This window comes from Palaemon carinicauda, chromosome 13 (assembly GCF_036898095.1).
Source record: "Palaemon carinicauda isolate YSFRI2023 chromosome 13, ASM3689809v2, whole genome shotgun sequence".
NCBI lineage: Eukaryota > Metazoa > Arthropoda > Malacostraca > Decapoda > Palaemonidae > Palaemon > Palaemon carinicauda.
The window spans coordinates 31,005,495-31,017,994 of record NC_090737.1 but is presented as its reverse complement, the minus strand read 5'-3'; the positions used below and the strand labels follow the sequence as shown (position 1 = coordinate 31,017,994).

Genomic DNA, 12,500 nt, shown 5'->3' with positions numbered 1-12,500 from the left:
ATGATAAGAAACGATGTCTTGTATTACATGACCAAGGGAGATGCATTGGCAAATTGCCAAACAGCTGTTTGCAACAAGTCCTAAAACGTCAAGAATGAAGGACAATGGTCCTCTGTCCTAGAGGGCAGCGAAGGTCAGTGCACCTCTGAGACCTTTGGAGATTTTAGCCTTTCTCGTTCCCTCTTTTAGATTTGACTGCCACCAAAGGCTTTTGGTCAATAGAAGTCCATAAACTAGAGTGGCACTCAGTAGAGCGGAGACGGAGACCTGTCGTGGCAGCTCATTTCTCGACCTTTTACTCGACCCTGACCTTAACCTTTGACCTTAAGTATTTATTGGTGTGGATTTTCATACACTCAAATATGAACCAAGTTTGAAGTCTGTGACAACCATGTCCATGACCTTGACCTTTGACCTTGACCTTCGAAAATTTAATCATTTCAAGCCTTTTACTTAACAGTTAATCTACGATTATAATTGTCCAGGAAGCTGTTCACAAAAAAAAAAAAAAAAAAAAAAAAAAAAAAAAAAAAATATATACACTCAAACACATAAACAGGGGCGAAAACATGACCTCATTCCTTTCAACTGCGTTTGCGGAGGTAATAAAATGTTAAGATTTGACAGTCGTACCCCAATCCAGCAGATTGACAGGCAGGGACGTTTCCAACTGGTTACCACCACCCCATGAGAGGAAAGATTCTTTCAAACTACAGTGGAATATTATCTATCACCAAAAAGTCGCAAAGGACTTTTTGCATCAAGTAACTTGAAACTTAGTTTTGGCCAGAATTTATATCCAGCATCTAAACATAATCCCATTATTTTTCCAAGTAAAGAGTTCAAATCCTCTTATCTAATTTCTCGCTTACCTGGGACTGGTTAAAACCAGTTTATTATTACAAGATGCAAGACGAAAGCAAGTTTGAGTGGGTTAAATATATTTAACCCTAACAATTTCCTTGTTGCTTGTTTGAGTGGATTAAGATGTTCAAGTTTGATAATATTAGTGAAAACTTATTTTATTATTATTGCTGTTTTAATCATCATCAACATCATCATGATTATCATCATTATAAAAAAGTTCCCAAAACTTGAAAGTCTGTATGAAAAAAAAATAAGATAATTATGACGTAAAAGTAAAACAGAAATTTGGAGTATAGATTAAAAATAAAAGTATAATAAAGGATTCTATAATTTACAACAAAGCTGCATTTTTTCAAAGGGCAATATCGTGTTAGTCATGCGACTAAAGACTAGATACTGGAAAAGAGAAGAATATTTCGATATACCAACTCCGAAAGTCGTTACGCAAGAAAAGGAAACTGTCAGTCTTTCAAAAGTACGCAGTTAAACAATACGCATTCAATATTAAAAAAATCCATTTAAAAGCAATATAGTTATTGCAATTTGACTTTTCAGTATTTATCTAAACTCACGTTTGTAAAATATAGATGTCACTTTTATATACAACAATCAAAATCATTAAATAAAATAACCCACAATTTATGAAAAACAAAATGTATTGAGTTTTCGAAGGGACTATCTCTCTTGCTCTTCAGAAAACAAGATGTACAGTCACTCATATAAGTTGGTGGCTGTCCGGGTGTATAAGAGAGATTTCCATTTTCCCCCCTTTCTGGACGACAGGTGTCTGGGAGCGTGAAACCGGTCAAATATTAACTTAAATATTTGACTGGTTTCGCGCTACCAGACACCTGTCGTCCAGAAAGTGGTGAAATGGAAATCTCTCTTAAACACCCGAACATCCAAAAACTTATATGAGTGACTGTACCTGATTTGCAATAAGCGGGTAGGGAGTTTGAACCCCGCTCGAACACTATATTTTTAATAGTGTCTGCAACCTCACCATGCGTGGGAGAGCGGGGGGGGGGGGGGGATTTACTGGCCCACCCTGGTCCTAGTTTAGGTGGAGAGGGTGTTTAGGCCCAATCAAATGTATATAATATTGGTCTCTGGGACATGATTATCTTATTTCTTGTCTTTGCCGCTCATGAGTGATCTTTGAAGTTTTTTAAACATCAAACATAAGTTTTATATGAAGGATTTCACTGGCATTTATTGGTCTTTTTTTATGTTCGTGGAGTACAAAATTTAAGTTAGTCTGTAACTTCACTAAATATAGTAAAATCAGGATAGTACGGTAACAATGAATTACCTTTGTTTTCATTTAAAAATAAAGTTTTATCTATAAACTTCCAATTAAATGGGAAAACTACCATATGAAAGACTTAAAAAAACATATCTTACAGACTTTCTTACGAAATGCTATTTGAAAATTATTTCTTCGAAAAACAATTCTTACACCCACGAGAACAATAAGGTTCTGTTAATTGTTTTTAAAAACGAGTAATCCTAAAAGTATGTCTAATAACTTGTATGCAACCAATATTAAACTTAAGCTAGACTTCCCTACACCCACAGGGACCCCGTCACGCCCACAGGGACCCCGTCACGCCCACAGGGACCTCGTCACGCTCACATGGACCTCGTCACGCCCACAGGGACTTCCCCAAGCCCACACTAAATATCCTTTTTAATTTCAAGCAAATGTTTGCTATATCATGAATAGCGAGAAGTTTATCCATGATATATAGCAAATATAAATCTTTTACATACATCTTCTATGAAAATAAACAGCATGATTGACGAGCAATGCATATATTTATATTACACAACTTGAAAAAGACATCATCGTCATCTCCTACGCCTATTGACACAAAGGGCCTCAGTTAGACTTCGCCAGTCGTCTCTATCTTGAGCCTATAAATCAATACTTCTCCATTCATTATCTACTTTCCGCTTCATAGTCCTTAGCCATGTAGGCCTCGGTCTACCAACTCTTCTAGTACCTTGTGGAGATCAGTTGAAAGTTTAGTGAACTAATCTCTCTTGAGGAGTGCAAAGAGCACACCCGAACCATCTCCATCTACCCCTCACCATGAAAAAGTAATTCAGTGTTATTATATATTCAATGCCTGGTAAAAGTCTGGTAAAATTTCACTCGAAATATAAATTCCACTCGGTGAAATAAATAAATCAGTAAAAAAAATAAATAAGTAAAACAGGAAGCCTCACGTGACTGACAACCCTAATGGAACTTTCCTTTTAAAGCGAGGCAAAAGCATAGAAATGCATTTGTGCTCTTCCCTTGTGAAATATAAAAAACGCTCCTCTTTGCCCCTCTTTCAGATATTTCTTCGTTCGTCCTCAAATAAGGTAATAAAAATCAATGAACATTTTCCTACCTTTGTTTTTCCCTCTATTTTCTATAATGGCGCTGTTAAAAATCGGACACTTTGGACAATTTGTTCAGTCTTGGTCAGGGTGAAAAAGGACAATCATAATTAGTCTCCTGTTTTTCAGTATGTCAGTTGGACGCCCATTGCCTTGATTAAACCCAAATATTGGATCCATGGGCAATGGGTTATATGGTTCTACATTGGTGTCAAAGAGGAAATTTGGATTAACCCACGTTGTTGAATTAGGAAGTATTAGTTGTGCATGAATCTGGATAGGCGTGATTGGTCGTGCATGACACTAGATTGGTGGGGTGGGTAATGCATAACCTTGGATAAGTGTGGGGGGTCGTGCATGACCCTGGATTGGTGTTGTGGTTTGTGCACGCTCCCAGATAGGTGTGGTTGATCATGCATGACCAATGATAGGTGTGGTGGGTCGTGCTTGAACTTGGATAGGTGTGGTGGGTCATGCACACTCCCACATAGGTATGGTGGGTAGTGCACGACCCTGGATAGTTGTGGTGGGTCGTGCATGACCCGGTATAGGTGTGGTGGGTCGTGCATGACCCGGTATAGGTGTGGTGGGTCGTGCATGACCCGGTATAGGTGTGGTGGGTCATGCACTCCCCGATAGGTGTGATTGGTCGTACATGACCCCAGATAGGTGTGGTGGGTCATGCACGACCCCGGATAGGTGTGGTTGGTCGTGCACAACTCTGGATAAGTGTGGTGGGTCGTGCACAACTCTGAATAGGTGTGGTGGGTCGTGCACGCTCCAAGATAGGTATAGTGGCTCGTGCATGACCCCGAATAGGTGTGGTTGGTCGTGCATGACCCTGGATAGGTGTAATGGGTCATGCACGCTCCCGGATAGGTATGGTGATTCGTGTATGAACCCGAAGAGGTGTGGTTGGTCGTGCACGCTCCCAGATAGGTGTGGTTAGTCGTGCATGACCCTGGATAGGTGTGGTGGGTCGTGCACGCTCCCCGATAGGTGTGGTTAGACGTGCATGACCCTGGATAGGTGTGGTGGGTCGTGCACACTCCAAGATAGGTGTAGTTGGTCGTGCATGGCCCCGGATAGGTGTGGTGGGTCGTGAACACTCCCGGATAGGTGTGGTGGGTCGTGCACTCTCCCCGATAGGTGTGGTTGGTCGTGCATGACCCCGGATAGGTGTGGTGGGTTGTGCACGCTCCCGGATAAGTGTGGTTAGTCGTACATGACTCTGGATAGGCGTAGTGGGTCGTTCCCGCTCTCGGATAGGTTTGATTGGTCGTGCATGACCCTGGATAGGTGGGGTGGGTCGTGCACGCTCCCCGATAGGTGTGGTTAGTTGTGCATGACCCCGGATAGGTGTGGTGGGTCTTGCACGGTCTCGGATAGGTGTGGTTAGTCGTGCATGACCCTGGATAGGTGTGGTGGGTTGTGCACGCTCCCGGATAAGTGTGGTTAGTCGTACATGACTCTGGATAGGCGTAGTGGGTCGTTCCCGCTCTCGGATAGGTTTGATTGGTCGTGCATGACCCTGGATAGGTGGGGTGGGTCGTGCACGCTCCCCGATAGGTGTGGTTAGTTGTGCATGACCCCGGATAGGTGTGGTGGGTCGTGCACGGTCTCGGATAGGTGTGGTTAGTCGTGCATGACCCTGGATAGGTGTGGTAGGTCGTGCATGCTCCCCGATAGGTGTGGTTGGTTGTGCATGACCCTGGATAGGTGTGGTGGGTCATGCACGCTCCCAGATAGATGTGGTTAGTCGTACACGACTCTGGATAGGCGTGGTGGGTCGTTCACGCTCTCGGATAGGTGTGGTGGGTCATGCACGCTCCCAGATAGGTGCGGTAGGTCGTGCATGATCCTGAATTAGTGTGGTGGGCTGTGCATGCTCCCGGATAGGTGTGGTTGGTCGTGCATGACCCTGGATAGGTATGGTGGGTCGTGCACGCTCCCGAATAAGTGTGGTTGGCCGTGCATGACCCTGGATAGGTATGGTTCGCCGTGCAAGCTCCCGGATTGGTGTGGTTAGTCATGCATGACCCTGGATAAGTGTAGTGGGTCGTGCACGACCCTGCATAGGTGTGGTAGGACGTTCACGCTCCCGGATAGGTGTGGTTGGCCGTACATGATCTTGAATAGGTGTGGTGGGTCGTGCACGCTCCCAGGTAGGTGTGGTTAGTCGGGCATGACCCTGGATAGGTGTGGTTGGTCGCGCATGATCCTAGATGGGTGTGGTGGGTCGTGCATGATCCTGGACAGGTGTGGTGGGTCTTGCACGACCCTGGATAGGTGTTGTGGGTCGTGCACGACCACGGAGGAGTAAGGTGGGTCGTGTACGACACCGACTGACATATCAACTCCCCATCTATGTCAAAAATTATCTTTTCTTCCCATAAAACTTCGGCCACGGTTAACAGAGGTTGGACAGCAACATGGAAGAAGTGAAGCGGTAATAAAGGTAGAGTTGAAGGTTAAAAAGTGGTTGCATGCGAGACCCCATTAGACACAGTAAAGGTCCTTTTGGCAAAAGGTTTAGTAAAGGTTCAGGGATTGAAAAATATTGATGGAAGTTTGCATTGAAAATTTATTCATGGATCGCTGCCAGGCATTGCACAGTTTTTTTTTTTTTCTTATTTTAATAATTCAGTTTTATTTGTCTATTTCATTTAATCGTTTAAATTGAGCATGTTGTAAAAACTGATAATATATTTACAACATCATCCATGTGATAACATTGACACTTACTTTACGATAAAAAAGGTTGCACGTGAATACCAAAGGCTAATAAGATTTGAATGAATACCCCTTATACATCATTTCAACATCCTGCACCTGACGTAGTTCATGCTTTTTTATAGAAAAATGATTAAAAAAAGTAACTTAAAATTTTTCATCTTGGTGAAATAAGGGAAAATCTTGCAACCTTGTAAACTATTTAATCAATGCAGTAAAATTCATGAAAATATTCTTGAAAGTTATTCAGAAAATGTTCGTTTCTTAGGGAACTCTGGACCCAAGCGACAGTCGCCATAAGGGAGCACGAAAATCATCTGAGTAAAAGTGAAATATTCTTTGCACTACTCATAGGAAATACTTAAAAGCCCTGACTGTTAAACAAACAATATTAAAAGCCAAACTTTCTAGTCGTCCCACATATCTCTTAATCCGCTCTGAAAAGCGTATAAAAACTCGTTTCAGACAGGTGCTGGCAGGGTTACGAAACATCCTCGTGGAATTTCGCCGGGTATCATGTTATGAAAGAAAAAATTCATTTGTGTTCACAAATAGAGCTAGGTGTGATATTTCATTTCGACAGTTGACCTTGCATAAATTATGTCCAACCTGTTTTTTATCTTTTACTATTGAAAGTTAGGCTTAATTAAATCAAATATTTATTTCTTATGAAAATTTCAACATGAAACTTCCCGCACTTTTTCTTAAGATTCTTTATTCGTGATAAACTGATTTCAAATTTTCACCATCTAGAAAATCGTTATAATTTCAAAAATTCTACAGCTATTTTTTTAGGGATTTCAAATTTCCGCCGTCAAGAAAATTAAGTCATAATCTCAAGATCGACTTCTGCAAAATTTTCTTTTAGCAATTTCGAATTTTCACCGTCAAGAAAATTAGTAATAAACTCAAATCAATTTCTGCAAAATTTTCTTTTTGGGTTGTCAAATTTCCACTGTCAAAAAAAAAAAAAAAAAAAAAAAAATAGTCATAATCTTTCTTATTGAAGAACAGGAAGTGCTTGAATCGTGTTTTTACACTCTTCTTGACTATGCTCAATTACACTTCCTGTAATTGAAGGAAAAACATGAAAACACTGTGAGACTTCATTTCCACCTCGTTGAATGAGAGTGAAAGCTGAGGTCATTAAAGACTGTGATTCGGTCCCACTAATACAATATTATTTGGGGGTTACTTCAAACTATCAACTTTTTTGTTTCTCTGCCGATTTCGTTTTGTTTCAAAACCATATGAATTAGAAGGGCACTTAGTAGAGCACAGAGCTCGCCGCGACAACTTATTTCTCGACCTTTTGATCGACTTTGACCTTGACCTTAACATGTATTAATTCGCGTGGATTTTCATATATTCAAATATGAACCAAGTTTAAAGTCCCTGTGACAACGATGTCCAAAGTTATGGCTGATTACGTGAATTGGACATTTTTCTTGACCGTGACCTTGACTTTTGACCTAAACCTTTGACCTTCCTAAATTTAATATTTTCCAGCTTTTTATATAACAGTTAATCCCTGCAAGTTCATTACTCTACGATTAAAATTGTGGCCAGGATGCTGTGCACAAACAAACACGCACACAAACACACACTCACACACGCGCTCGCGCGCGCACACACACAAACACACACGCGCGCCCGCGTAGGGGCAAAAACATAACCTCCTTCCAACCTCGTTGGCACAGGTAATAATTTCATACACAAAAATTTGTATGTGAGAAATTCTCTTCTCATCTTAATTATCTATGTCTTATTTCATCAACATACTGTTTATGTTGATTTCAAAAGATCATCATTCTCCATATATTTTTTTTTTCTAAAAGTAAATATACAGAATATTAAGATAGAGACGACAGGCGAAATCTAACCGAGGCCCTTTGCGTCAATAGGCGTAGATGATGATGTAACATACAGAATATAGACTGTGAAACTGCTTATTTTTTCACGTTTGAATGAGAAAAACTCAGGTCAATACTAAAAAATTAGAAGCAATTTTTTCCGAAAACATATAAGAAATTAGACATTTATTTTTTTTTCTATTATTTATCTTTTTTTTTTTTTAGAGATTGATTGAATAGACTCTATTAAGCTTTAAGCAGTAATATTAATTTCCACTGGGTATCATAATGACATAATTATCACATTACCGGGTTATTCATTAACCAGTGGCGGGCCCTTCTCCTAACCCCACCCCACCCCCCACCCCCCAAAAAAGTAAATGTCGGTCCCTACTCATATACTGAATGAATACATGTATCCTACCAACTGTGCACACATAAGCAAGACTGGCTAACATGATATATATCTTGTATGTGTATTTTCTGGGTATATTTAACGCTTTCTACCTATCTATTTATAGTCTCTGATACTTTATACACCTTTCAGCATAAAACAAAAAAATTATAAATATATAAACGAGCAGACAAGGGAATAAAAACGTACCTTAAAGAGGCCTCGTGCAGCAAACGTACCCTGTAAGAAAATGAATAATCTATTACTCAAGATCTTAGAGAAAACGGGGGAATTGTAAGGGTAACTATCTTAAATACCTTTCCCTGGAATTTTTTTAATAGATTAAATATATAGGTATCAAGATCAGAAAAGTGTTGCTACTGGACCAGGCGTGATTACGTAAATATAAAAAAGTACTTTTTAGCAGTAAAACATCTATTTTTCATTAACAAAAAACTTTCTGAAACAAGAAATACAGACGTCCCCCTTGTCAAAAATGCAATAAAGTGATTTTCCAAATTCCAAGTCTGAGGTCGTCAGTCTGTTGGAGCCTTTGGGATTATAGCATATGTTTTACCAACTAGAGTTGCAGCTTGGCTAATATAATAATAATAATAATAATAATAATAATAATAATAATAATAATAATAATAATAATAATAATAATAATTTCGTCTGGATACGAAAGATTCAATGATGTTTCGTGCGCCATCAATTATAAAGTCAATGATTATCGATACTTTGGCGACTGATAATTCTCGAAAGAAAGTGTCAAATGAATATAACTTTTAATGTTTAATACGGAGGAACAGGAATCTGAATATCATACTGTCACAGCAGAATATCTACAGAGTAGAGCCTTTGCAACGGCTCCGGTCATTAAGTAATTTTTTCAAAGGTTTAAAGGCTACTCATGAATGGCAAAGGCAAGGCACATTGCCATTGTCCTAGAGAGTTACCTATAAATATTATGAGCATCGCCCAAGGCCCCTCTCCTCCAAAGTTAGGACCAGAGAGAGCAAGGCTATAGCTGCTAATAACTCAGCAGGTAGACATATAGGCTCCCCCAAACCAATCCACCATCTTTAGCTCACATGGATAGTAAGGTTGTACACATTACAAAAAATTATCGAGCTAGAGCGGGATTCAGATCCTAGTCCGGCGATTGCTAGGCAGAGACGTTTCCAATAAGCCACCACAACCCTAACTTTGCTTGTTTGTATTTTGCGAAGCCTATGTTTTACCCCTAATATCAATAAACAATAATACAATACAAACACAGCCTCCTCACAGTGGTCCATAGTTACATAGGCTTAACTAGCCTAAGACCAATTAAGATAAGAAGGGAAAGTAGTTATAGAGGTTTATCAGAAAAAAAAAATATGAAATCAAATACCATGGAAGCTTAAAAAAAAAACAATTATATAGCGAGGCCTATCATCTGGAAAATAATTAATGAAACCACTTTCTATTAAGGCCTAAAACGAAAAAAGTAAATGTAGCGAGGCTTATCAGCAGCCAAAAGGTGATGAAACCACATGACAAAAAGGCATTAAGGGCTACATGTTTTTACATTAATTTTTTTTAATATAAAATGCACTTATATTATCAAGTAGAAGTAAAAAAATTAGAAAAATATTAATCTGTGATTAATTGTTTTCCAGATAGAATTGTTATAAAGTTCCTATCAGTTAATTATTATTATTATTATCATTATCATTATTATTACTAGCTAAGCTACAACCCTAGTTGGAAAAGCAGCATGCTATAAACCCAAGTGTTCCAACAGACAAAATAGCCCAGTGAGGAAAGAAAATAACGAAATAAAAAAAACTACAACAGAAGTAATGAATAATCAATATAAAACATTTCAAGAACAGTAACAATAATAAAATAGATCTTTCATATACAGACCATAAAGATAGACATAAATTAGCAGCGTTCCAACTTATTATTTCAGCAGAAAAGAATGTCATATCAGGAGTCGATTTCGTCAGAGCATTAGCCCAACGCTGTGCCAATTTGCAAATCTTATTCCATATCATTAAGAACTAGAATTTCTATTTTATCACGAATTCTGTTCAATAACATCTGCGTGTCTTACCTCTAACATTAACATGAAAATACTGTAGTGTGACTATCAAATAAACATAAAAACTAAAAGAATTGTTCTAACAAAAAAGAGCTATATATTTCCCCCTACTGACAGTATAATGTGACAATACTTCACTAGTGACACGTCTTTTAATTTTACAGCCTCGGGATGCAATCATGGGAAATGAGACCAGCTACAAAAATATTAAATACTTTTGATGTAATTAAAATAGGATTTAAAACTCTTTAAAAAACATTAACCAGTTGATTGTTTGTAACTTAAAAAACACATTTAAATGAATAGTTGCAATTTTGAATATGTTAATCATAAAATTTATTGATGTCAATATGTTATGATGTATATGCAATATAATAAATTGTAAGACTTATAATTTTATGTTTCTTAATAGAATAAAGATGTTGCAAAGTAAACTAGAGCAAACGAGGAAAGTAAAATGAATAACTATCCGGGAAACTGCATTTCAAAATTTATTCATATGAAGTAATTATATTATTATGTATATACAATATCATAAACTGCAAGAGTAGTAAATGTACAGTATACTTCTTAATACAAAAAAAGGTAAAGTAAACTAGAGAAAACGAGGAAATTAAAATAAATAACTGTCCAGAAAACTCCATTTCAAATTTTATTCATGTAAAGTAAATATATCATGATATATATATATATATATATATATATATATATATATATATATATATATATATATATATATATAGATATAGATATAGATATATATATATATATATATATATATATATATATATATATATATATATATGTATATGTATATATATATAAAATATCAAACTGTAAATATTATAAATGTATAATTCTCATTAAAAGAAATAAGTAGTGAAGTAAACGAGAAAACGAGGAAAGTAAAATAAATCCAGGAAAATGTATTTCAAAATCTATTCTTGTAAAGTAAATATATTATACAATATTATAAAGTGTAAGAATTGCAAATGTATATTTCTTGATAAAAAAAAAAGATAGTAATAAATAAACTAGAGAAAACGAGGAAATTAGAATAAATGACTGTCCAGAAAACTCCATTTCAAAATTTATTCATGTAAAGTAAATATATATATATATATATATATATATATATATATATATATATATATATATATATATATATATATATATATATATACAACATCATAAACTGTAAAAATTATAAATGTATAATTTTCAATCAAGATATAAGATACGGAATGAGGTAATTAGGGGTACCACAGGAGTTAGAAAACTATCAGATAAGATCCAAGAAAGTAGACCGAGGTGGTATGGTCATGTCATGAGAAGAGATGAACAGTATATTGGGAGGAGAGTGAGGGAAATGGAGGTACAGGGAACGAGAAGGAGAGGGAGACCAAAGCGAAGGTGGATGGACTGTATCAAGGATGACCTTCGATCAAAGGGACTAACCGGTGATGAGGTGTGGGACAGAGGTAGATGGAGAAAGATGGTCAGAAACATCAACCCCACATAGAAGTGGGAAAAGATGTAGAAGAAGAAGAAGAAGAAGAAGAAGAAGAAGAAGAAGAAGAAGAAGAAGAAGAAGAAGAAGTATAATTCTCAATAAAAGTAAAACGTAGTAGAGTAAATTAGAGCAAACGAGAAAAGTAAAATAAATTAACTGTCCAGGAAACTACAGAGTTAACCTCAAAAGTAGTTCACTCTGTCGCATAATTCGTCTCCCTATATAAAGCTTGGATGTTTATGAGTCCACAATAAAAACATTCTACTTTCTTTTGGCCTTTTTTCTTATCCCATTTTACGTTTCTTACAGATGCAGGTGTGTTTCTCTTCCTAGAAGTTTTCGCAACATCTGAAAGAATGCGGAATGAATCTTTCGTGGGATCACTGAATCTTTCCTGCTTCTTTCTCTAACATTGTTTCTTAGTTCCTTCATTTCAATTCATCAAACTATAATTTCTACACTTTTTTCGGCTTTCCAGCGTCATATATCTATCATTTACCATTTATTATTATTATTATTATTATTATTATTATTATTATTATTATTATTATTATTATTATTATTATTATTATTATTATTACTTGCTAAACTACAACCATAGTTAGAAAAGCAGGATGCTATAAGGGCAAGGACTCCAACAGGGAAAATAGCTCAGTG

The 12,500-nt window shown here is 37.0% G+C and overlaps 4 protein-coding genes across 5 annotated transcripts in view; all 4 read right to left on the bottom strand.

Moving 5' to 3' along the window:
• Positions 1–12,500, bottom strand: part of LOC137651923 (uncharacterized) — a 338,520-nt gene that overhangs the window by 226,269 nt on the left and 99,751 nt on the right. For both annotated transcript variants that reach the window (XM_068385133.1, XM_068385132.1), the window contains exon 2: positions 8,449–8,478. The gene's annotated coding sequence lies outside the window, so the exon portion shown is untranslated. The remainder of the gene's footprint in view (positions 1–8,448; positions 8,479–12,500) is intronic.
• On the bottom strand, positions 3,516–4,121 carry LOC137651490 (uncharacterized). Its single transcript, XM_068384715.1, has one exon. The coding sequence runs from the start codon at positions 4,119–4,121 to the stop codon at positions 3,516–3,518; it is 606 nt and encodes a 201-aa protein (XP_068240816.1).
• LOC137651489 (adhesive plaque matrix protein-like) lies at positions 4,118–5,291 on the bottom strand. Its single transcript, XM_068384714.1, has 2 exons — positions 5,058–5,291; positions 4,118–4,969 (listed from the first exon to the last, which is right to left on the bottom strand). Exons 1-2 carry the CDS (start codon positions 5,289–5,291, stop codon positions 4,118–4,120), a joined length of 1,086 nt encoding a protein of 361 aa, XP_068240815.1.
• Positions 5,288–12,500, bottom strand: part of LOC137651488 (uncharacterized) — a 24,367-nt gene continuing 17,154 nt past the window's right edge. The window contains exon 2 of the mRNA XM_068384712.1: positions 5,288–5,479. Within this exon, the coding sequence (XP_068240813.1) occupies positions 5,288–5,479 (192 nt within the window). The remainder of the gene's footprint in view (positions 5,480–12,500) is intronic.